This window comes from Peromyscus maniculatus, chromosome 2 (assembly GCF_049852395.1).
Source record: "Peromyscus maniculatus bairdii isolate BWxNUB_F1_BW_parent chromosome 2, HU_Pman_BW_mat_3.1, whole genome shotgun sequence".
NCBI classification, from domain to species: Eukaryota; Metazoa; Chordata; class Mammalia; order Rodentia; family Cricetidae; genus Peromyscus; species Peromyscus maniculatus.
Window position 1 is genome coordinate 66,549,808 of NC_134853.1, and position 24,807 is coordinate 66,574,614.

The following is a 24,807-nucleotide window of genomic DNA, read 5'->3' on the forward strand; positions in this document are numbered from 1 at the left end:
AGACAGAGTTTCTCTGTGTAACAGTCCTGGCTGTCCTGGAACTCACTCTGTAGACCAGGCTGGACTTGAACTCACACAGATCCACCTGCCTATGCCTCCTGAGTCCTGGGATTAAAGGTGTGTGTCACTACAACCTGATCTCATCCTGGATTCTCTTAATAGTTTAAACTGCTTCATAAAATGTCTAGAAGTCACAGCTATATTTTTAGAGGTAACACTGAGGGGCTAGAGAGATGGCCTGGCCTATAAGACAAACTTTTAATAAGTTAAATATTTTAGAATATAGAGATGATGGAGAACACCTTTAAACCCAGCCAGGCAGGAACATATGGATCTTTGTGGATTCCAGGCCAGCCAAAGTCACATAGTGGAATCCTTCTTAAATCACTAAATAAATAAATATTTTAGGAGGTTTGTTTGATCTCAAACACCCTTGACAAAAAGTAGGTCAAAAAGATTCCAAGAAAAATGACCAACAGGTAAAGGAAGTTGGATGTTAAAGTTGACAACTGTTGATGTGGTTTTGTGTTTATACATTCAATAATGTTACTGGATCACCAGAGCAAAGAAGACAAGTTATTTGTGCTGCTGCTCTTCCTCCCTTTTGTACCCATGGCAAAAATCCAAATAATCTATTTTGATGTTCTTTCTTATTGTGTGCCATGAAACTGCCCAGAATCTTTCTTCTGGCTTGTATATGTGACAGCATATAATTCCATAAGCTATACGACAGCTCTATTCACCTGTGAAATCACAATTCAGATACAGACCCACTACCCTCAAAAGACTCCAAATGCCTGTTTGCATGCCTCCTTTCCTCTGCTGCTGGTGAAGATTACCACTGACCTACTTCCTGGCTTTATGTATTACTTATATTTCCTAAATTTTACCTAAGTGGAATTATATTCTCTTATTTCTAGTGTCTTCCATTTACCATAAAGATTTTGAGATTTATCTGCAATGCTATCACTATCCCTTCCGGAATTCTACTGGAGAGGAGAAAGATCCACACTGAACCTGTGTGTTGGCCAGAGTAACAAGTGACTTCCGAGATTGGAACTGAAGTCTTCTCATATCTGACTCTTGTTCTTTCCACTACCTCTGACAGGCCCAGGCACTTCCCCCTTAGCTGACCCCTACTGCATGGAGTAGCTCACAGCTGTCACTACCAGAAAAATGAACTGCAAATTAGTGAACCCCAGGGTGAGGGAGGATGGTGGGCAGATTTTTTACATACTGGCTGTCCTGGTATTCAATAGCACAGATATTCAGAGATATCCTTTGTGGTAAGCCTGGAGACTGCTAGCTCCCAGCTGTTGAGGTAACAATCAGAAATAGTTTTGGTATGCCAACAGCAAATTATCCTTTAAAAAAATCAAGAAAGCGGGCTGGAGAGATGGCTCAGTGGGTAAGAGTACTAACTGCCCTTCCAGAGGAACCGGGTTCAACTCCCAGCACCCACATGGCAGCTAGCAACTGTCTTTAACTCCAAGATCTGACACCCTCACACAGACACAGATGCAGGCAAAATATCAATGCAAATAAAAAATAAATACATTAAAAAAAATCAAGAAAGCAATTACATTAACTGTAGCTACAAAAAAAAAAAAAAAAAAAAAAAAAAGGGAGAGAAGAAAGAAGATATCCAGGAACTTTAACCCCAGCATTCTAGGGGCAGATGCAGGAGGATCTCTGTGAATTACAGTTCCAGGTCAGTACCTGGTTTACATATCAAGTTCCAGGACAGCCAGGGCTACATAGAGAGACCTATCTGAAAAAAGAAAGAAAGAAATGAAGGGACGGATGAAGGGAGGAAGGAAGGTGTGGTGATGTATTGTGTCCCCAATATACTGTTTACCTGAGGATCAGAGGAAAAAGCCAGCCACTATATTAACATACAAGTCAGGCAATGGTAGCACATGCCTTTAATCCTATCACTTGGGAGGCAGAGATCTGTCTAGATCTCTGTGAGTTCAAGGCCACACTGGGAACATAACCAGGCATGGTGATACATTGCCTTTAATCCTAGCACTAACCATAGAAGTATGGAGGTCTGTACAGACAAGACAAGAAGTGACAGATCTGAGCAGGAAGAGGAAGTGATGTAGCTGGGTTGAGAGAGCAAATGAGAGAACAGAACAGAAAGGTATATAGGTGTGGGTAGACAGGAAGTAGCTCACTTTGAAAGCTGCAGAGTTGGTGAGGTAAGGTCAGCTGTGGCTTTTCCTATTCCTCTGATCTCTCAGGTTTTCACCCCTATATCTGGCTCTGAGTTTTGTATTTAATAAGACCATTTAGCAATTCATCTACAGGAAGGAAGGAAGGAAGGAAGGAAGAAAAAAGAGAGGAAGGAAGGAAGAAAAAAGAGAGGAAGGAAGGAAGAAAGGATCTCCACAATGAAAACTATTAAAACATTGATGGAAGAAATTGAAGAGATCACTAAAAACTGGAAAGACTTTCCATGGACTTCTCAGAAGAAGCAACACTGTTAAAACATATAACCCAAAGTAAAGAGTCAATGCCAAAATAAAGAAATAAATCCCTATTAAAAAAAAATACCATCTGGAGGAGGTGGGAATGGGGGGTGGGCTGGGGGGAGGGGTGGGCGAGAGGGGGAGAACAGGGGAATCTGTGGCTATTATGTTGAACTGAATGGTGTTGTAAAATAAAAATAATAATAATAAAAAAAAAATACCAAGCCCAGATGGTCTTCAAACTAGAAAACCTACTTTCTGTTAGAAATAAGTTTGGGGTTGCAAATAAAGGCCACGACACCAATTGAAGTGCCTGGACAAAGTACAACTGTACCTGTACTCTGGATCAAGCCGGTGCACTGCTCGTAAAAGAAGAGCATGCACTCCAGGACAGGAGGTGCATCTGCTTTTTTTGTTTCCTTTTTTTCTAAGACAGGGTTTCTCTGTGTAGTCTTGGCTGTCCTGGAACTTGCTCTGGAGACTAGCCTGGTCTTGAACTCATAGAGATCTGCCTGCCTCTGCCTCCCAAGTGCTGGGATTAAAGGTGTGTGCCACCACTGCCTGGCACACACCTGGTTTTTATCCTAACATAGGTAGTGACTGTGTCTTTTCCTCGTTGGCTGGGGCCTGACCTCACAGTCTTTCTCAATTGGTTAGCTTTAAAAGAATTGGCATAAAGGAAATGAAGGAAAAAGGGATGGGGAAGGCCACTTAAATCATTCAAATTCCAAGACTGTAACAGGGCCTTTGTGTAAACAAAAGCTTAGCTGCTGCTGGTAGGGGATTTAAAACATTTGTATACAGTTTGAAAAGGTAGGGAAGATCAAAAGATTTGAATTTGTTGTGAAACAAAACAAAACAAAACAAACAAATGAAAACACTCTACAGTGTTTAACAGGAAAACTAATACTTAATGTTTCTTATGCTCCCAAGTGCTGGGCTTACAAATGTGCAACCAGGTCTAGCCAGAGTCATTATTTCACAATTATATAATATGAAGACTAAACAAAGATTTTCTATATTGTGGAAATTTTACTTTTTCTTTGTTAGGACTTTGGAAACAAGTTGAAATTATTATATTGTTTTTCATACCTGTTTTTAAATGACAGCTGCTAGTAAAAAAGAAGAAATTTCTGAGCGTTTATACCAATAAAACTTATGGCAATCTAAAAAGAAAAAAAAAAAGTCTGTGAAACAAATGCATATATACTTAATGACTCAGAAAAGGTCATCTGTTCAAAGCTGTCCAGGGACAGACAGGATGGATTTCTGCTAAGAGTTTTTTTAGGTTTATCTGCCTTTAGATGGGGACAAGTCAGTAAGTGTGAGGAACCCTACAGTGAGTATCAAAATTCAAAAATGTAAATCTCAGACTCTAATGTTGCCTGCTTGTGTGTATGTATCAACACACATCACACACACACACACACACACACACACACACACACACACACACAATTAAAGCAGATACAATATAAACTCAACATTCTCCATTACTTTTCATAAAAAAAATTTCTGTACTTCAGGTTAGGTATTAGATCCCCAAGAACACACAGAAATTCCATATTCCAAGAGGCAAATGAAAAGTTAAATAATACAGTGTATATACTTTCCCCTCAGGAGAACCAGTTACTTTAAACTCCAGGGGTCATCCTATCTATAGATGACTGAGCTTTACAGAGGACAAAGGACGGGGACACCTGTTTAATTAACAGCTGCAGAGGAACTAGAACAGATGGGACTCGATGGAATTCCTAAGGCCAGGCGTGGATTTCTGGACACTAATCTGTGAGTCACATTACTGTCATATTACTTAAAAAAAAAAATACTTTGAGATTATTTCTATTTGTAACTGAAAAAAAAAGTTCATTTACATTTAACTATAAATACTCTGTGATGTGCTTCAAGACCCACCCTTAACAGGCTTATTAAGTTTTTAAGTTTGGTGGTAATCACCTAAAAATAAACATAACAAAATTGCTGAGCCCAGTCATCTTAAGCCAACACAGGTGTATTAGTCTCTGAATACAAATTCTAAATGCGCTCCCAGGGACAGGTAATAACCAATGTTGAGTTTAAATTCAGTGGTTTATTTTTAAAATTCTGGTCTAATCCAATCTCAGAAAGTTGTCATGTAAAAGATTTTTGCCAGTTTGCAGCCATAAAACCATGTCAACAAACCATATCTCATGTGTTTACCTGGAAAAATAATGGCTACAATCAGTCTTTATAAATTTCCAAGCTGGCTGGGTAGTGGTGGCACAACACCTTTTGTCCTAGCACTCAGGAGACAGAGGCAGGAGAATCTCTGAGTTCAAGGCTAGCCTGGTCTACAGAGTGAGTTCTAGGACAGCCAGGGATACACAGAGAAACCGTCTTGAAGAACCACCACTGATACAACTGTTCCTGCCAATATTACTACTACTGCTGCTGCTGCTATTACTACTACTACTACTACTAAAACTGTTTATGTTTGGCATGTAGCTCAGTAGTAAAGCATTTGCCAAGCATGCTCAAGGCCCTGGGCTCTAACCCCAGCACTGGAGAACTAGGTCTTAGCCACACTATGTTATTTAGGCAAACTTCAACTCTTGGATTAGGGAAATTCCCCTGCTTCAGCTTTCAAGCAGCTGGGACTACAGACTACAGGTCTATGTTATTATACTTGACTCCATTACTCATTTAACTCTGTGTGTGTGTGTGTGTGTGTGTGTGTGTGTGTGTGTGTGTGTGTGTGTGTTGTAGACAGGGTCCCTCTATGTATCCCTGATGGCCTGAACTCACTAAATAGACCAAACCGGCCTCGAACACACAGAGATTCATCTGCCTCTGTCTCAGGGGTACTGGGATTAAAGGTGTGCACCACCACACTACCAGCCTCATTCAACAAAACTTGTTAAGGACCTACTCTACACAAACTTTGAATAAGTTTGCTGAGTTTCCATGGAGAAACTGGATTAACAGATCATAGACACTAGATGAAGAAGAGACATGAGAAAAGTTCAACCCTTCACTATACAAATAACAAAACAGCAGGGCTGGAGAGATGGCTCAGAGGTTAAGAGCACCGACTGCTCTTCCAGAGGTCCTGAGTTCAATTCCCAGCAACCACATGGTGGCTCACAAATAACAAAACAGCAACCTATAGAAACTGCTATTTCTTCTACAATGGAAGATAAGAAAATCACAACAGGGCTGGTGAGATAGCTCAGATGTGTAGAGTGCTTGCTGCTTGTCCAGAACCCACTTCAATCACCTGTATCTCCAGCTCCAGAGATCAGATGCCCTCTTCTGGTCTCCCTGGACCCATACACCAGTGTGAGTACACTTACTGACACATATATACATATAAAAATAAATTTTTAAAATAAGAAAAGCAAGCCTCATATAGTGGTGCATGCCTTTAATCCCAGCATACAGGAGGAAGAGGCAGTTGGATATCTGAGGCCAGGATGGTCTACATAGAGGTCCAGGATAGCCAGGTCTAACCTTATCTCGAAAAAGAAGAAAAAAAAACTTAAAATAAGAAAAGCAGGGAACAATGAATTAATGTATGAATTAGTGATCAGCTTGCTTTCTCTATTCTTATACTGTCCAGAATTTGCTGCCTAGGAATGGTGTCACCCACAGTGAGCAGGTCTTCCCACTTCAATTAACACAATCAAGTCAATCCTCCATAGATATCATCATCTCCCAGGTGATTCTGGATTTTGTCAAGTTGACAACTAGCACTATACATCACAATATCCAAACCACAACAGTTGTTATACTTTTTGTTTTGTTTTTCTGTGTAGCCCTGGCTGTTCTGGAATTCACTCTGTAGCCCAGGCTGGTCTTGAGATCCAACTGCCTCTTCCTCCCGAGTGCCGAGATTAAAGGTATGTGCCACCCCTGCCTAGCAATATTTTTGATCCTTTCATTAAAGTTAACTCTGAGCTATGAATTTCATATAAGGAAGAATAATCAGCAATAATACTGTAAATATATAGGCCACAAGTCAACAATAAAATAATCTTAGAAAAACAACATCTTGGAAATGTAATAGGATTATGGATACCTGGTGAATGTATACAGGCTGAGTTGTTAATATATACTGAAGAGAGTGGCCACAAAAGTCAAAAATCTCTCGATAGAATATAAATGCAAATGCCGGGCGGTGGTGGCGCACGCCTTTAATCCCAGCACTCGGGAGGCAGAGCCAGGCGGATCTCTGTGAGTTCGAGGCCAGCCTGGGCTACCAAGTGAGTCCCAGGAAAGGCGCAAAGCTACACAGAGAAACCCTGTCTCGAAAAACCAAAAAAAAAAAAAAAATATATATATATATATATATATATATAAATGCAAAGATAAAAAGATGTTTTAAAGACTGGCAAGAGGGCTCAACAGATAAAGGCACTTCCTGCTTTTGGCACGCACACACACACACACACACACATACGCGCGCACACACACACACACACACACACACACACACACGCACACACAGACACGTAATGTAAGTGGAAAAAATTAAAGCTCAAATAATTGATTACATTTTCCAAAATGTAATCACGAAATAAAAAGAGAAAATCCTCTGGCATATAACAACACAATGGTCTGTTTCAAGGAAATACATTTAGGAGCCTGATAAAAAGGTATTGGTAGATCAGACTGCAATGTGGGAGAGCTGTAGCAACCAATTCAGTTTTACCTTTCACAAAAGGTGGAAATCCTAACGTCGAATTTTCAGGCTCTTTTGTATATGAGATTAGGTTGTCCTCTTTCCTCCACCTGCCCCCAAATCATCTTTGAATGGAACAAGGCAGGAAAGAAAAGAGAATCTATTTGTAGTGAGTCAACTGAACAAATATTTCCCAAAAGTCTACTATGTGTAAGACATTGTGAAAACGCTTGTTTTATCTCAGAGTTCAAACTTATACGAGAAAAAAGAAGGTTTCCGGAAGTAAATAAAACAATCCAAAGTCCAACAGAAGCGTTCTAAAGGCAAGAGGACCTTGGGGACTCAGAAAAGCCCCAAGAATGGTGGTTTTCGAGACAGCTGCTGAAGAAGCCGTGGGTAGGGAGATGAAACGTGGGAGAGTACGTGAACCGTCGAAGAACCAGAAGCCAAGTTCTAGCTGCCCTGCAAACACCGGTCTCCGCACGCGCCGAGCCGCGGACAGGCGCACCCTCTCCCGCGCAGGCGCAGGGCTTAAACCCGCTACCCTTTCTCACCTCGGGGACTTCTGGGCTCCTCCTCAGTCCGTTTCCTCGGAGGTCAGGAGAAACTGAAATAATGCCCTCTGGAGAAAGCCCTAAGGCCGGGCTACCAGAGCGTCCTGTCCACCCGCCCCAGGCGTCCGCCAGGCCACGTCCCCATGGCAACGCCGCCAAGCGCCAGTTCGAACGCGCGCGCTGACGCCCGCCCGCCCGAGCTCCCGCAGCGCCGACCAATGACCATTCAGGGAGCCTGACGTCGTTTGCCGCCTTCTCCTCTAAGGAGCCAATCGGGGACCCGAAGAAGCAGGGGGCGTAACCATCTCTCCGCCAATGGTTCCGCTTGCAGAAGATCTCGCGACGTTCCCAGTTAGAGAACCGCGCCCCGGAGGCGGGTCCAAGCGCCTGATGCCCAATTCTGTGGCTCGCCCGAAGTCCAGCCGGGCTCTTCTGATTGGCCGGCGCGCTACGTCTCCGTTCAAGGACCGCCTCCTGCCTCCGTCTCGCGGGTGAGTGCCGTGGGGCTGGGGGGCGTGGGCGGGGGTAGTGTGGCGTCCTGCCGACCTGTTGCCGCGCGGTTGAAGCTGGCAGTAAGGTGTGTGTAGGCCAGGCCCCATCCGCTCGCAGGGCCTCGGTGTAGCTCTCTGCATTGAAAAAGAAAAGGTTCAGTGGTTCTGGGGTCCTCGCCACCTTCTGAGTAGTGATGGTGTGGGTCGGAAGAATCCCGGAGACAGGAAGGTCCCGGGTTTGCGGTTTAGCAGGCCAGTCATCATACCTTCTCCTGAGGCCTCAATATTGCTTTGTTGTTATCGATTAAACCCTGCCTGCATTCCAAGATATATATAATTTTACTTATATATATTATTACTTTGCTTATTTTATCTCTCTGCGTGCGTGCGTGCGTACGTGTGCCTGCCAGAATTTATGTGCACCAAGTGCATGCAGGTCCCCCAGAGGCCAGAAGGCATCAGATACCAGGAACTGGAGTTAAAAGCCGATTGTGGGACACCTAGTGTAAACCTCAGTCCTTTGGCTGGGCGGTGGTGGCGCACGCCTTTAATCCCAGCACTCGGGAGGCAGAGCCAGGCGGATCTCTGTGAGTTCGAGGCCAGCCTGGGCTACCAAGTGAGTTCCAGGAAAGGCGCAAAGCTACACAGAGAAACCCTGTCTCGAAAAACCAAAAAAAAAAAAAAACCCTCAGTCCTTTGGAAGAGTAGCAGGTACTCTTAACCATTAAGCGGTCTCTCCAGCCCCCAACGATTTTTTTATTTCCTGTTTGCACTGTTCTTTGAATGAATGCTGAGACAGAATAAAGTCACAAGACTCCCATCTTAAGAGAAATAAAACAAATGAAACAGCTTAAATCGAGAACAACCAAGTTGTCAAATACAAATGATGTTAGAAGTTTGGCACGCCTGCGTTTGAATAACTACCAGAAATATTTCTGAACCATGGTTTTTCCCTTTCCTGAAAAATGGTAGTAATGCCTCCCCAGTCTGCAAAGACAACAGTGAAGCAATGAAGGAAGCTTGGCACAATGCCTGCCGGGTAACAGCTTCTCAGTCAGAAAGGGGCCTCCGTCACATTAAGAACAAACACCCTAGCCAGCATGTGTGCAGCGGCATGTGTACTTTAATGAAGTGCTCTTTTTACCTCAAAAAGTGTCATTTCAGGGGGAGCTGGAGAGATGGTTCAGCCCTTACTCCCTCTGTAGACCAGGCTCAAACTCACAGAGATCCGCCTGCCTCTCCCTCCCAAGGGCTGGGATTAAAGGCGTGCGCCACCACTGCCTGGCTGGAAAAAAACAGTGGTTTATTTGGCTTACTCTTCCACGTCACTGTTCATCATTGAAGGAAGTCAGGGAAGGAATTCAAACAGGGCTGGAATCTGGAGACAAGAGCTGATGCAGAGGCCATGAACGAGTGCTGCTTACTGGCTTGCTCCTCGTGGCCTCTTCAGCTTGCTTTCTCATGGAATCCAGGACCACCAGTGCAGGAGATGACCCCACCCACAATGAACTGGACACTTCCACATCAGTAACTACTTAAGAAAATGTTCCACAGCTTGCCTACATCTTACGGAAGCATTTTCTCAAGTGAGGCTCCCTCTGCAATGAGTCTAGCTTGTGTGAGGTGGACATAAAGCTAGTCAACACATGGGTTGTCAAAGTATTTATGATGAAAACAATTCCTTTTCTAATAAAAAGTGTCCAATTTAGGAAATGAAGACTGCAGTGAGACATCACTGAACTTTAGACCCAGTTTCCATTTACCTTGCAGACAGTCTATAGCACTTCAAATTCAACTCAGTTCAAAAGGAAATGGGTAGCTACTTCCTCTTCCATGCAGTTACTCAAACCAAACATCTCTTCTGGCTCTGTTGAACTTACAAAATCTTTCAATTAGACAATGAAATAACAACTTTGTCAATGACACTTGAGATATCTCACAACCCACCCCTTCTCCTTTCTCATAGTCTCTTTCTTTTTTTTTTTTTTTTTTTTTTTTTGGTTTTTCGAGACAGGGTTTCTCTGTGTAGCTTTGCGCCTTTCCTGGAGCTCACTTGGTAGCCCAGGCTGGCTTCGAACTCACAGAGATCCGACTGACTCTGCCTCCCAAGTGCTGGGACTAAAGGCGTGCGCCACCAACGCCCGGCTTCATAGTCTCTTTCTTAATCTAGTTTCCTGTCACTTGCAAGCTGTTGAAATAAGCTTGTAACAAGAAGCAATTTTTTCTTCCAATTTGTGCTCTAACTTGCTTACTGTCAAAATGCTTTTGTAAAATGTCAATCTGACAAAAATACGCTTTACCTAAAACCAGTGGTCCTTATTGTCCACCGGATATAAATCAAGACAGGCAAGGTGGCATGGCTTTAATACCAGCACTCCAGAGACAGAGGCCACAGATCACTGAGTTTGAAACTAGCCTGATTTACATAGAGAGTTCTGGGTCAGCAAGGGCTACATAGTGAGACCCTGTCGAAAATAAAAATAAAATTCAAAAAGACAATATAAACTAAGTTGCTTACCGATGGAATGCCATTTGTGTGTGAGGTCCTTATGAGGTGCTGCAGAGATGGTTCAGTTCGGACATAGAGTATATGCTGTACAAGTGTGAGGGATGAAGTTTGACCCTAACACCCCATGAAAACAAGTGCACGCACACATGTACATCCTATGGGGTACTCTTGACCTAAAGATACTTTTTTACTGTCTTTCTGCTCCCCACCCCACCCCACCCCCCTCCGCAGGGTTTCTGTATATAGCCCTGGCTGTTCTGGAACTCTGTCAGGCTAGCCTCAAACTCATATCTGCCTGCCTCTGCCTCCCAAGTGCTGGGATTAAAGGCATGCACCACCACTTCCCAGCCTGTCTTTCTTTTTTGGGTATTCAAGATGGTTTCTCTGTGTAGCCCTGGCTGTCCTGGAACTCTGTAGACCAGGGTGGCCTTGAACTCAGATCCACCTGCCTCTGCCTCTCCAAGTGCTGGGATTAAAGGCATGCGCCACTCTGCCTGGCCAGCCTATCTTTCTGTCTTACGTGCATCCTTATGATGTATGAAACACTTTGTAACATCTGTTTGAATGCCTTTTGCTTTCACTAGGCTGTGAACCTCTAGAATGTGAGAGATTTGTAGTGTTAAGTTTCAATCCAGTCATACAGAACATACTCAGCAGACAACAGATAAAAGAATTCCCTCTGTAGGCTCAGTATTAGAATCACTTAAGTTTACTTTCCACAGCTGAACAGCAGATGGCACTAAAAGGCCACATAACAAAATTTCCCTAAGAAATATTTTTGTCCCAACCTTGTCTGACTTTGCCCTGATCCTAGAAACGAGTATGTTGGTACAGGTAAAACCCCTGTTTTCTCCCTCAGCCAAATAGCAAAGATTGCAAAATGATTCAGGAGCTTGATCTCCCAGGGGGGAAACAGGCCCAGAGAAAGGGATAGTTGAAGGAGCATTTTCATATAGTTAGGGTTTTTTCCCTTTTATTATTATTACAAGAAAACTTTATGTGGACAGATGCCTCATTCTTCCTCCAGAAACAAAGAAGGAAGCTGTCGAGTTGAGAAGGCCATTGCTTAGGGAAGAGAGAGAGAGTAGTCATATGGAACTGCTTGTGAGCAAGCAGAGTTGGTCTTCCTCCTCAGCGGCCTGTGAAAATTTTCTAGACACCAGGTTTAGACAAAACATGGTTTTAGGTTCCCATTTCTTCAAAAACAGCAGTGGGGTCCTGGACACCCTTGTCAAATAGGTACTTGTAGGAGCCTCAGGCTACACCTTCACCTCCTGAGTTGGCTTTGGTGTCTTCCATCTTCCCTGCCTAAAACCTGTTTGGTGGAAAAGTCTTCAGATGAGTACAGATTAAAGACTAAGGAGTTTTAAAACTGGGAGTGATTTTATTAACCACTTGTGCATGCTCTTGGAGCCCTGTGTATGTACCCTTAACCCTATTTCATGATAAGCAGCGCTGCTAAAGGTTAAAATAATAATAATAATTACAGGCTTTGGAGTTAGATTTCTCTGGATTCAAATCCATATTGGCAGCCATCTATGCCACTGGGCAAGTATTTTAATCTTTATGTTTATTTTGTTTCTTGAGACAGGACTTATGTGGCCCAGAAAGACTTCAAATTTATATGTAGTGAAAGCTTGATAGCCGAATCCTGCTGCCTCTCTGCCCTCCGAGTACTGAGGTTACAGGTGCAAGATTTGGGTCACTAAGCCTGGTTTAACCTTTCGTAAGATTTCAGCTTTGAGAAAGGCACATTTTGTAGGCCTTTGTATGCACTGGGGAGGCAGAGAGGTGGATCTCTGAGTTCAAGACCAGCCTGTTCTACATATCTCATTCTGCGCTATAAAGTGAGACTGTGTCTTAAAACCTCAGTTTCCTTCTAAACTAACATATGTCTTATAGAGTCATCCTTTGCTGGGTGGTGGTGGCACACACCTTTAATCCCAGCACTTGGGAGGCAGGGAGTAGATCTCTGAGTTTGAGACCAGCTTGGTCTACAAAATGAGTTCCAGGATGGCCAGGGCAACACAGAGAAAGAAGATAAAGATGAGATCTTTATCACAAGATTCTCCTGTTTCAAGCTCCTGAATGCTAGGATTATGGGCGTGTGCCACCATGCCTGGCCTTACAGGGTTGCCTTACAGGGTGCTGTAGCATTAGAAACTGTAGTTGTCAAAAACTTGCATAGTGTAAGTGACACTGTATTGATACTCACAGCATGGTGGCTTGAAACACTATGCTTTAAGGGATTTAGACCATCAGAAATGTGAGTCAGATTTAGGGGTCTGCTGTATAAAGGCTGAAGGTATAGCTCAGTTAGAGAACACTTACCTCACATGTGTCAAGTTTGAGTTCACGCTCTGGCCCCACAAGAATAAATAAGCAAGCAAATAAAAATATGTGTTTGTGAGAATTTTTGCAGGTAACTGTTTGCAGTAACATTCTTGATTAGTTTGATGAATATTTTGGACTATGGCAGTAAAGCCATTACCTGTAAATCCTCCCCCCACACCCATATTAGTCCTGAATCTCCTAGGCTGTGAGGAAATTCTCTCTGTGGAAAAAGCCAAGAGCTTTTTTCCCTAGCTTCTGGAACCTTCTGATGACATTGAAGGTTTAGGTTTGGGTTTTTGGTTTTTTTTCCTAACCACCTCAGGCACTCTGCCACTTTTCTGAAGTGTGAATTGCCTGCTGTCAGCCTGGAGTTCTCACCTCCGCAATCCTGGCTGCAGGCATATTTGCATATTGGATGCTGTGTTCTTTAACCCCCTGAGGTTTGAGTCCACTTGGAGAATGTATGAGAACTGAATACTTTCAAGCCCCGAGATAGCTCCCTCTTCTCCAAAAAACAGGAAAACAACAATAGCTCCATTGACTTTTATGCAAATGGCGCTCTTCAAGAAAACACTGGGCTGTTTCCCAGGGCCCCAGAACATACTCAAACATTTGTTTCAGTGGGAGACGGGGAACGGAGTTCTGTTGAGTCAATGAACATCTGTTGAGCTGCTGAGCTGGGTCCCAAGGAAACAGAATATGAGTTTGGTTCTTTCCTGCCAGAGGTACCAACAGAGACTTAACCTTACAAAGGATGCATACTTAAAGTGGCTTTGTATTGGGTCAGTTTAGCTATATTGGAACTACATTTCCCAGAATTCTCCTTTATTTTATTTATTTTATTATTTTGTGTGTATGAGTGTTTTGCCAGCATGTATGTCTGTGTACCCTATGCATGCCTGGTACCCAACCAGGTGGGGAGCCTCCATTTGGATGCTGGGAATTGAACCTGGGTCGTTTCCAAGAACAAGTAAGTGCTCTTAGCTACTGAGCCAAATTTCCAGCCCCAGAATCCCCTTCTTAATGGTTCTAGCTCAGAACCGACCACACAAACTTTTGTAAGATGTGGGAAGCTGGAGGGAAAGAGCAGCCAGTATGTTGTGAAGCACAGAGCTGACTGCTTTAACACCAGGCTGCTGGCTCACCTTGCTGAGGAAGGACAGCATCTAGGCCTGAAGAAACCTATTGAATCCACCCCTGCAGCTCTTGCATCCTAGGTCAATGGCACTCATCTCTGGAGCGCTCTGGTTTTACCTGCTGGCCATGTCTGTCACCAAGCTTCGAAACAATGAAAGGAAGTCTAGGGTTGTAGTTTATCATTAGGAATTCCAGTTATCCTCGCAGGTCTCAATGTGCTCTCACATGTTTTAGTTTTATCCTTGCTCTCCTCTACTTCGCATCTAACTCCGCCCCCCAACTGCTAATAGTATTAGTCTTTAGGCCCAGCAGCAGATGTGGAGGTGACTGACTTGCCTGGTTTTCTCTACTAGCTTCCAAAATACACAAAATATAATCCTGAGCTGGACCTAGTTTGTGCTGAGGTAGGAAGATCTCAAAATTGAGGCTAGCTTGAACTACATAATGAGCTCAAGACCAGGAATGAACTATACATTAATATCCCATCATGAAAAACCAAGGGCTTGGAGGGTAGCTTAGTGGTTAGAGTACTTGCCTCGTATGTACGGATCCCAGTATTTGATTCCCAGCAACACACATACATTCCTTATAATAAATCCTTAAGTTTCTGTGAGTCAAAATCCTCTCTGCTTGAGTCTTATAGTAGAGATTTATAGAGTTATTACAAACCAGAAGACTTCATTTAAAAAAGGTGATACTTAAGCTACTTCAAAAGTTAAAAGTAGGGCTGGAGAGATGGCTCAGCAGTTAAGAGTACTGGTTTCATTCCCAGCACCCACATGGCAGCTCACGACTGTCCCCAGTTCCAGGGAACCTGACGCCCTCACACAGACATTCATTCAGGCAAAATATCAATGCACATGAAATAAAAAAGTAAAAAGAAATTAAAGGGGTATGGTGGTGCACACCTTTAATCCCAGCACTCAGGAGTTAGAGGCAGGTGGTTCTCTGTGAGTTTGAGGCCAGCCTGGTCTACAGAGTTCCAGAATGCCCAAGGGCTACACAGAGGAACTCTGTCTCAAGAAAACAAAATAAAAGAAGTAGGGCCATCAACATCGCTTAACAGGTAAAATGCTTGCTGTAAAGTTGGACAGTGAGTTCAGTCACTGGAACATATGAAAATAGAGACGTCCACACATGTGCCATGTCACACCTATACCCTCCACAATAATAAAATAATAATAACCAAACACTAATTTTTAAAGGGATAGGTAGGAAGAGTTGTTTATGTGGGGTTAGGGCTAGGCTTCTAGTACACAGGCTTAAGCCAAACAATTGAAAGGGCAATGGGGAGTTCTCTCTTTCTAGAAGATTGTCTTCCCGTGAGTTCAGCATTCATAGAATGTGCGTCTGTCCTCGGCTGTCTGACCAGATTGTAGGCCAGACTGTTTCTTCAGTGCAGCTTTTTTACACGCTGCTAGAACGCACCTTTCCTACGACCCTAAGACGTTCTCCTGTTCCCATTCCTCTCCAGAGGCAAAGACTAGCCTTTCTTCTCTTTTATGGGTCTCCACGGCCACCCAAGGTCTGTCATTTTGTCCTTCATGAAGGCATCTTTCTTTTCTCATGCTCTATTTGTGCTGGTAGTGGTAAGAAGGAATACCCTGGGGCTTCCTGTCTTAGGAAGGGCAATATCCTTTCTAGTGTTAGATTTCTGAGCTTACCCAGAGCTCCAACATTCATTATATAGGGCTCTTTGAGAGGCTCTTCAAAGGTACCCTAAATTTATTACTTTCTAATCGTCCTTGTAGGAAGGACAACCCATCAGTTACATGAACTCTAAGCCAGTGATTCAAACACTTGTTCAGTAGTTCTGCAGTGACAAGGTGTTTCATTGCAGCTTCCAGAATGGGGAATGTTCTCAGCATGGATAAGGAGTCCAGGAAAATAGAACATGGTGTTTCGTAAAAGCCTATGTACTACTACTTTACATATGAATTTTTTAACTCAAAAAAGATCTCATTATACATATTCTGTACCATACTTTTTTCAATTAATATATCCAAAAATATTTTCTTACAGCAAGAACATTTGGTTCTACCCCATTTTTAATGGTGTGTGTGTGTGTGCTACAGAGACAGACAAATATACTGAAATTACTGAAATGTAACTAACCATTCCCACACTAATGGATATTTTCTCTGCTTTAAAAAAGTGATATGCCAGGCAGTGGTGGTGCACGCCTTGAATCCCAGCTCTCGGGAAGCAGAGGCAGAAGGATCTCTGTGAGTTCAAGGCTAGCCTGGTCTACAAAGCCAGTTCCAAGACAGCCAGAGCTGTTACACAGAGAAACCCTGTCCTGAACCTCCCCCCTCCCACAAAAAAAGAGAGAAGCAAAAAAAGGCGAGGGGAGGAAAAGGTGTGGTTTCTCGGTGAGAAGTTACAGCGTTGGACAGCAGTCGGGAGAGGTGTTTGGGCCTGACTTTTATGCCTGTGACAGAGGGCCTTCTTGTTGTTTACTCTTTTGTTTGAGACAAGGTTTTGCTCTGTAGCCCAGGCTGGCCTCAGACTTGCAGTGACCCTCCTGCTGCAGCCCCCCTAGAGCTGGGGTTACAGGTGGGCGCCACCATGCTTGGCAGCCCATCTTGATTGGACACCAACCTGAGAGATAGCGCGTAGCCTTCTTTCGGTTCCACCGTCCTACTTCAGGACCTGTGCCCAGGGTGTTACCCCCTCCTGAACCACATTCTCCCCTCCTTCTCTTTATGGACTTACCGTTTGTCTTCTGCTTCTTTGCCCAAACACCCCTTCTTTCAGTAGGCCTACTGCAATTCCTCAGAGGAGGTCAGATTGTTGCCTATCACCTGTTTTCCTTTGTGACCTTATTAGCTTTGTGTGCGTGCGTGCGTGCGTGCGTGCGTGCGTGCGTGCGTGCGTGCGTGCGTGTGTGTGTGTGTGTGTGTATGTGTATGCGCGCACATGACACATGTGTAAAGGTCAGACAATTTTCTTGGTGTGGATTCTTTACACGGTTGTCAGGCTTATGCAGCACCACTTCACCCTTGAGTCCCCCTTGAAGCATCTCAGCGGCTCCCTTCCAGATGTTACTCCACAGAAACCTACTGAGATTTTGGATTGTGCCAGACACTCTCTAAAGCTCTCTAGAATTAAATTGCAGTTAGGCACACACTTTAAGAACTTTGGAGAAGCTGGGCAGTGGTGGGGCACGCCTTTAGTCCCAGCACTTGGGAGGCAGAGGCAGGTGGATCTCTGTGAGTTCAGCCTGGTCTACAGAGCGAGATCCAGGATAGCTAGGACTGTTACACAGAGACACCGTCTCCAGAAAAAAAGAACTTTAGAGACAGAGGCAGGTGGATCTCTGTGAATTGGAGGCCAGCCAGGGCTACATTAGTGAGACCCCCATCTCAAGAAGTAAAGGAAAGGAGAAAGAGAAGGAAGAAAACTAAATAGTAATTATGTGGTTCTCCTAGCAACCTATTTAGGTAAAGCTGTTGTCTTCAAGTCTAGGCCCCAGATTCATGCTGTGAGCAATCAAGATAGTTCGCCTCTGCTGGAGTGAAGGAGATTTTTATTTAACCATTGGTGCTTTTTACTTTTCATTTGGACTGAATGCATATATGACTTAGTAGACATGGATATGAGACTGAAAAATGAACAAAAGTGTCTGCCTGTACCTGACTACCTAAGCGACCCCACTGAGTCATGAGAAAACACATTATTGAAGTCTCTGCTTTAAGAGCTCGGATACAGGCTGAGGGGAATCGGATTGTGAGTTTGACTGTAACACAGCCCTTTCTGTTTCAGTGAGTTAGTTGCTGGGCCCCTGCAGTCTCAGAACACATGCATGTGAGCCCTGAGTTTCACAGGGAGACCTGAAGCTTGGGGTAGAAACCCCTTAACTGGGGTAGTTACCGGGGTCCTGTAGTAGTTACACACAAAGCTTTGTCCCTAACCTGGATGCTCCTCTGTATTAGTTAGGTTTCTATTGCTGTGATAAACACCATAACCAACTTGGGGAGGAAAGGGTTTATTTCAGCTTAGACTTTATAGTTTGTCATGCAGGGAACTCAAGGCAGAAACTGAAACAGAGAGCATGGAAGAACGCTGTTCTAAGACAGGGTTTCCCTGTGTAGCCCTGACTCTCCTGGAACTGGCTCTGTAGACCAGGCTGGCCTCAAACTCACAGAATTCCACCTGCCTCTTTCTTCTCCCTCCTGAGTGCTGACATTAAAGCCATGCACTATCATGCCTGGCTGTTCAGCCTGCTTTATTTATTTATATGTACTTTTTTTAAGTTTTGTTTTGTTTGTTTGTTTTAGTTTTTCCAGACAGGGTTTCTGTGTGTAGCCCTGGCTGTCCTGGAACTCGTTCTGTAGACCAGGCTGTCCTGGAACTCATAGAGATCTGCCTGCCTCTGCCTTCCCAGTGCTAGGATTAAAGGCGTGCCCACCACTGTCCCACCAGCCTGCTTTCTTATACCACCTACCTAGGGATAACCCCACCTTCAGTGGGCTGGGCCTTCCCACATCAACCATTAATCAAGAAAATGCTCCACAGCCTTGCCTACAGGCCAGTCTTTCTGAGCCACAACAAAACTGAACAACTGAGCTCCATTCCTCGGCACGCTGTCCGCTTGTGGTTGTGAGATCACTGTTAGCTAGTCCTTGCTGTTCTCCTGCTGCGCCCCATGTGTGGATTCTCTGTTGTGTGTAGCTTCCCAGTGTTTCACATCTTTTTAACTTCATAGATCATGGCCCTGCGAGCCTGTGGCTTGATCATCTTCCGAAGACACCTTATTCCCAAGGTGGACAACAGTACAATTGAGTTCCTGCTGCTGCAGGCATCAAACGGCGTTCACCACTGGACTCCTCCCAAAGGTGCGGGGGTGGAGTGGGGGGGCGGGGGGGGGGTAGGGGTTAGCTTTGGGGAGAGGCAAGCTTGGCTCAGGAATCCACCCTGCCAGGCCCCTACAAGGCTTTGCTTCCCAGTAACTACAGCAGGAGAAGATGGGAGGGGCAGGAGCACTTTCCTTTCTCTATATAAGGTCTCCAGGCCAGCCCGGACCTGGAAATCGGATTCTGCAGCTGACCTAAGGCAGACAGCACCTGGTGTTTTTCTGTCATTCACCTGTGCTCTAGCCCATGCATGGCTAGACCAGAGAAAAGCCGCTGGGTTGGGAATGGGGAATGCTGAAATTGAGGAAAATGACCGGGCTATGTGCCTCCCTTTCTGAGTTTTTCATCTATCAAAGTAGAGCTTGACTTAAAACCCCAAGTTTTCTTCCCGTCCCTTTTCTGATTTAATTTAATACGTTCCTTTGCGTCTTTGTTTGTTGTTCCCTTCACTAGGGTTTTCTTTTGTGAACCACACATGCAGGGAGTATGACTTCTGGAGCTGTTAGAGGCACTCAGAAGCTGGGTTTCCTAGCCATAGGTCATCTGCATATTCTGGCGGGAATGGAAGGGTAAGAATGAGAGGCTGCTGCTCAGACCCAGAGGCTATGAAGATCACAGAGACATTGGGGTTGTAGCCTCAGCAGCCACCTCTGCCCTGGGTTCCTCACTTAGAACCCAGGATAGAGCTAGTCAGGTCTTCAAAAGGCAAAACAGTGAAAACCAGTGGCGTGGAGCCTTAGACATGGCCCCCAAATGTGTTTGTAAGCAGGTTTTCACCCACTAGCATTCTGGATGCTATCTCAAGGGTACAAAAGATTCCCTCAGATGTTCCTAAGAGAGAAGGCAGACTGCATGTGAAGAAGTGAACTGAGTGGCTGTGCTTAAGGAGCCCATACCCATTTGAGTACGTATTTTCATAACTCTGCTTCGAAGCCCACACCATGCTATTGGTTGTGCCTTATTTTTTGTGACTGCCTCATGTTGCTGGGCAGTGGGGGCACACGCTTTTAATCCTAGTACTCGAGGAGGCAGAGGCAGGCAGATCTCTAAGTTCAAGGCCAGCTTGATCTATAGAGCAAGTTCCAGGACAGCCAGGTCTACACAGAGAAACCTTGTTTTGAAAAGCCAAAAAAAAAAAAAAAAGTAAAAAATTAAATTAAATTAAATTAAAAAATTGTCATGCTTACACTTACATTAAAATATCTTTATTTAATCCAGCTCTGCTTCAGATGGGGATGGCATGATGAAGCCATCCTTGATTGAGGCCATTGGGATGGTCCCAGTGAACAATAGCAGATTAGCTCTGGCAGTCGCTGGGATGAGGCCCCAGAGTAAACAGCCCTGAGAGATTACAGAGAGTAGGGTGGGGAGGTATGGACAGCTATCTGGGATTGGAAGAAAACAAGATAGGGTAACAGAAAAGACATTTTGGCACATGTGAGGAGCACAGGGAAGAACAGGGTAAAAGAGAAGTGTCACCAACACTGTAAATAGGAGTGTTCACACTTCTCTCCTGCTCACTGGAATCACACTGCTGGGTCCTCTCACTTCCAGATGTCAGAGGACCTCTCCTAATCGTTTCCTTCTTTGGCCTGGGATGAAATGAGCCTGCTAGCATAGGTTCCTAGGAGGGGTGTTCCAAGACAGCTGGAAGAGGGGGCACACTCTGAATCAGTGTGTCCTGTGACCGCCAGTGTCCCTCCTGCTTTGCCTCCTCAACACGCTATCAGTGTGGTTTGAAGTGTTGTGCAGAAAACCTTCTCCAGAAACCGGAGGCTAGAACGGATTCCCTAAGAGCCGTTTTCCATTCAGCAGCCAATAGGCAGCTGCGCAGACCCCTGGGAAGAACTCCTAGTGTATAGCTCCACCTCCAGGCCAAGGATGGAACAACCATCAGTTCCTGCTCCACGTGAGCTCCTGAACCAGGAGGGTACCTCAGCAACTTGCCAGAGCCAGGAGGAGATGCAGGTTACCAGACCCCTCTCAGTGCCTCTGGGCCCTTCTGGGACACGAAGAGTTTGTGGGAAACAGGGGTAAAGCTGGGGGCCACCACAGTCTGCAGAGCTTCAAGGGTTGTGCAACAGCTTCTTGGCAGCTGTCGGCTTGGATCCGGGTCTTGCCAACAAATTTTCTTAGAACTGGCTCTTGGCTTGTCCTTAGTCTTAAGTTCCCATCAGGACTTTCCCTGTGAGTCTGAAATCTGGCCTTGCTCAGTTAGGAAGATGAAAACAATTGGAAAAAGCCGTGATGGCTACTTGGAAACAGCTGCTGGTGCAGCAGTCCAGGGCTTGTGCCTGTTAACTGTGGAGTGTTGAGTCCTCACTGGATTTTGCAGCTAGCCCCTCTCTGCCAAGGGATTCTGCCTCTCCTTAGAAAAATCACTTTAAGGTCTCCAAGAGAAAAGTGGTCTCTGTGAATAATAGAGGGAGAACACTCAAAAGAATAGGAAAGCAGAGATCTGAGGAAAGCCCTCTCAGCACCAGAAGGCAGTCCGTGTTCTGGGATGGGGATGTAGCTTAGTGGTGGAGCATCTACCTCCCATGCACACGGCCCCCAGGTTAACACTTAGCACAGCAGAAACGAAGCAGCATCTAAATCTGACTGGGCACATTTGTGTCACTCTCTACAAAAACGGAGTAAGTCGAAAAACCAAAAAAAAAAAAAAACAACGGAGTAAGAAGGGATTTCTCAGACCCTGAGAACCAGACACTGTCTGCCTTGTAGCCCTTCCTAGGCATGTTAGGACACTGACCGTCTGCAGACTTCCTTTAGCTCAGGCACTCCCAGGAAAGTCACTGAAGACCCTAACTTTATATCATCTGTCCTGGAAAATCCAGCTTCAGCTACTATTGAAGATTTCGTCTTTATTTATTTATTTATTTTCTCCTAACCAGGCCATGTGGACCCTGGAGAGACTGACTTAGAAACAGCCCTGCGAGAGACTCAGGAGGAAACAGGCATAGAAGCAAGCCAACTGACCATCATTGAGGGGTTCAGGAGGGAGCTCAATTATGTGGCCTGGAAGAAGCCTAAAACAGTCATTTACTGGCTGGCAGAGGTGAAAGACTACGACGTGGAGATCTGCCTCTCCCAGGAGCATCAAGCCTACCGCTGGCTAGGACTGGAGGAGGCCTGCCAGTTGGCTCAGTTCTCGGAGATGAAGGCAACACTCCAAGAAGGACACCAGTTTCTCTGCTCCATGCCGGCCTGAGCTGACCAGAACAAACGCTTCTGCTGCGGCCTGGAGGGTCTTCTGAGATGAACCCGTCCCCATCCAGGGAAGGCTGTGATGGTCTTGGGCTTGCTTCAGCCAAGAGCAGATAGGTTGGTGAAATTAAAATTAGCTCGGCACTCTCAGGTGAAAGCAAGGAGGCCCTGGATTCAATCCCTAGTAGAAGATAATTACTTTAAAAATAAGAGCAAGTAGGAATTTTAGCTGAGTTAAAAAGCAAAGGGGGTGAAATTTTTAAATGCCAGCCCCAGTAAGTGTACTTTATAAATAAACTTCAAACAGCTCATGTGGCCTTTTAACCTGTGTGTTTAGTTCTTGAACTCAAGCCATTGCCTGGGATAAAGAAAACTGAAGTTGCCGGGCGGTGGTGGCGCACACTTTAGTCCCAGCACTCGGGAGGCAGAGCCAGGTGGATCTCTGTGAGTTCGAGGCCAGCCTGGTCTACAGAGCAAGATCCAGGACAGCCAGGGCTACACACACACACACACACACACACACACACACACACACACACACAAATTAATTAATTAATTAATTAAATAAAAAAAAAAAACCAACTGGGCAGTGGTGGCTCATGCCTTTAATCCCAGCACTCAGGAGGCAGAGGCAGGTGGATCTCTGTGAGTTCGAGGCCATCCTGGTCTACAGAGCGAGTTTCAGGACAGGCTCCAAAGCTACACAGAGAAATCCTGTCTCGAAAAACAAACAAACAAACAAACAAAAAATCCAAAACAAAACAAAACAAAACCTGTCTTGAAAAAAAAAAAAGAATGAAGAAAGAAAGGAAGAAAGGAGAAAGGTGAAGAGGTTAGAGTTCTGGACTTAACAAGAGAGAATCCTTAGACCACTCAGCCATTCTGACTGTAAGCCAGAGGAAATGCTGTGTGCAAACACTACACCCCAAAAAGCTAAGGGCTAGGGGTTGAAACTGGAAGAAATCCAGCACATCTAGGGTAACCCTTCTGCTTCTGCAACTCCAAGCACCTCCTCACCCACAGACAGACAGACGGACAGAGTTGAGATTTCCAAGCCAACAGAACTGGAGTGCAGAAATGGAATGTTTTGTTCTCCAGCACCCACATATTTTGTAGGTACACAGGAAATATTTCAGACCCAAAACTTTGGGCTGTCTGGGCCAGAGCAGAGGTGGGAAACAGGCATCCTTGAATCATCAGATTAGTAGCACATGTACCCTCGCCTTTTAACCCAGCCTGTCTCCCAGCGTAATGAGCCTTGTCATCATGATTGAGGAAGAAAATGAGGCAAGCCCAAGTTCACGGGCTCTGCCCAGGTCAGTACACCTGTGCTCCTCACCCAGAACTGCCTTCCCCGTGCCGTTCAGCAGGCCATTGCCATTTCTTCCGAACCTCACCTCTGCCAGTTGGCTTGCTCCACAGTGCCACTGTGAGACCCCGAGGTGCAAGAGTTGGGTCTCAGCCTTCTTCTGCCTTGCTACTAGGGCTCCAGGAATGCTGAGGCAGGTGTTAGGTCTTAGAGCCCTTCCAGAAGCTGTTAGCAGCCGGGTTCATGTGGATTTTATTAGTGGGCTGTTGCCCAATGAAGTGTAGAAGATTGGAGGGGAAGGGGGCATTGGCAAAGGTCAGCATGGATTACCAGAGTCAAGAACAGCCACCCCAAGGAAGGAGAGCAGAGTCACCCGGTCTTAAGCAGGCTTCCAGATGTTTCCAGTCACTGGTTCTCTGTGCAGACAGGGCAGAAGTACTAGTGAACCGATCTTGGAACGCAGCCAAGGCCCTAAATGGTTTTGTTCCTCGCCCCTTAGAGCAGCACTCTGCAAAGGAGGCCTGCTGCAGGAAGTGTGTGGAGCTCACTGTTCTCCTCCAGGCCAGCAGGGACCACATCCCACTGGTTTAATAAATGCCTGCTGGACAGTGATGCCAAACCACAGACAAGCTGCCTCCTACTAGGGGCTGGCCGGTCAGCCCCACGCTCTCGGACTGGGAGACTGGATTCTGAAAATTCTAGAACCTCATACATCAAAGTTGGAAGGGACTGAAAATGACCAGAATTTGCTGTTTATTTTTATTGCAGGGGAAGTTTATGATGCTTGGCATGGTGTCATATGCTTGTAACCCCAGCACTTCAGGGGTTGAGGCAGGAGGATTGCTGAGAGTTCAAGGCACTCCTGAGCTACAAGAAACAGAAACAAGGGCTGGAGAGATGACTCAGTGGTTAAGAGCACTGTCTGCTTTCCCAGAGGACATGGGTTTGATTCCTAGCACCCATGTGGTGGCTCACAACTGTCTGTAACTCCAGTTTCAAAGAATCTGATGTTCTCTTCTGATTGTGGCATGTGTATGGTACACAGACATGCATGTAGGCAAAATGCTCATATACATAAAATTTTTTTAATCTTTTTTTAAAGATTTATTTATTTATTATGTATACAGTGTTCTGCATATATGCAGGCCAGAAGAAGGCACCAGATTTCATTATAGGTGGTTGTGAGCCATCATGTGGTTGCTGGGAATTGAACCTCTGGAAGAACAGATGATGCTCTTAACCTCTGAGCCATCTCTCCAGCCCTAGTTTTTTAATC

At 45.0% G+C, this 24,807-nt stretch overlaps 2 protein-coding genes across 10 annotated transcripts in view; one reads left to right on the plus strand and one right to left on the minus strand.

Annotated features, from left to right (window-relative positions):
• The window catches only part of Kif24 (kinesin family member 24), a 73,231-nt gene extending 56,245 nt beyond the window's left edge, over positions 1-16,986 (minus strand). For 2 of the 9 annotated variants that reach the window (XM_076563485.1, XM_076563490.1), the window contains exon 1: positions 7,689-7,816. The gene's annotated coding sequence lies outside the window, so the exon portion shown is untranslated. Of the gene's footprint in view, positions 1-3,566; positions 3,641-7,164; positions 7,305-7,688; positions 8,315-16,874 lie in introns of those variants that run through there. The other 7 variants (XM_076563488.1, XM_076563484.1, XM_042271000.2 and 4 more) reach the window with 7 other exon arrangements.
• Nudt2 (nudix hydrolase 2) lies at positions 8,051-22,546 on the plus strand. The gene is made up of 3 exons (XM_006985950.4): positions 8,051-8,179; positions 18,868-18,997; positions 21,910-22,546. The coding sequence occupies exons 2-3, from the start codon at positions 18,871-18,873 to the stop codon at positions 22,224-22,226; spliced, it is 444 nt and encodes a 147-aa protein (XP_006986012.1). The 5' UTR covers positions 8,051-8,179; positions 18,868-18,870; the 3' UTR covers positions 22,227-22,546.
• Positions 22,547-24,807: the final 2,261 nt, after the last annotated feature.

What these genes read in the sequence shown, in the direction of transcription:
- Nudt2 (XM_006985950.4), top strand. Translation starts at nt 18,871, where the DNA reads ATGGCCCTGCGAGCCTGTGGCTTGATCATCTTCCGAAGACACCTTATT. An exon ending in CCACTGGACTCCTCCCAAAG is followed by an intron (nt 18,998 to 21,909) that starts GTGCGGGGGTGG and finishes TCTCCTAACCAG; the next exon opens with GCCATGTGGACCCTGGAGAG.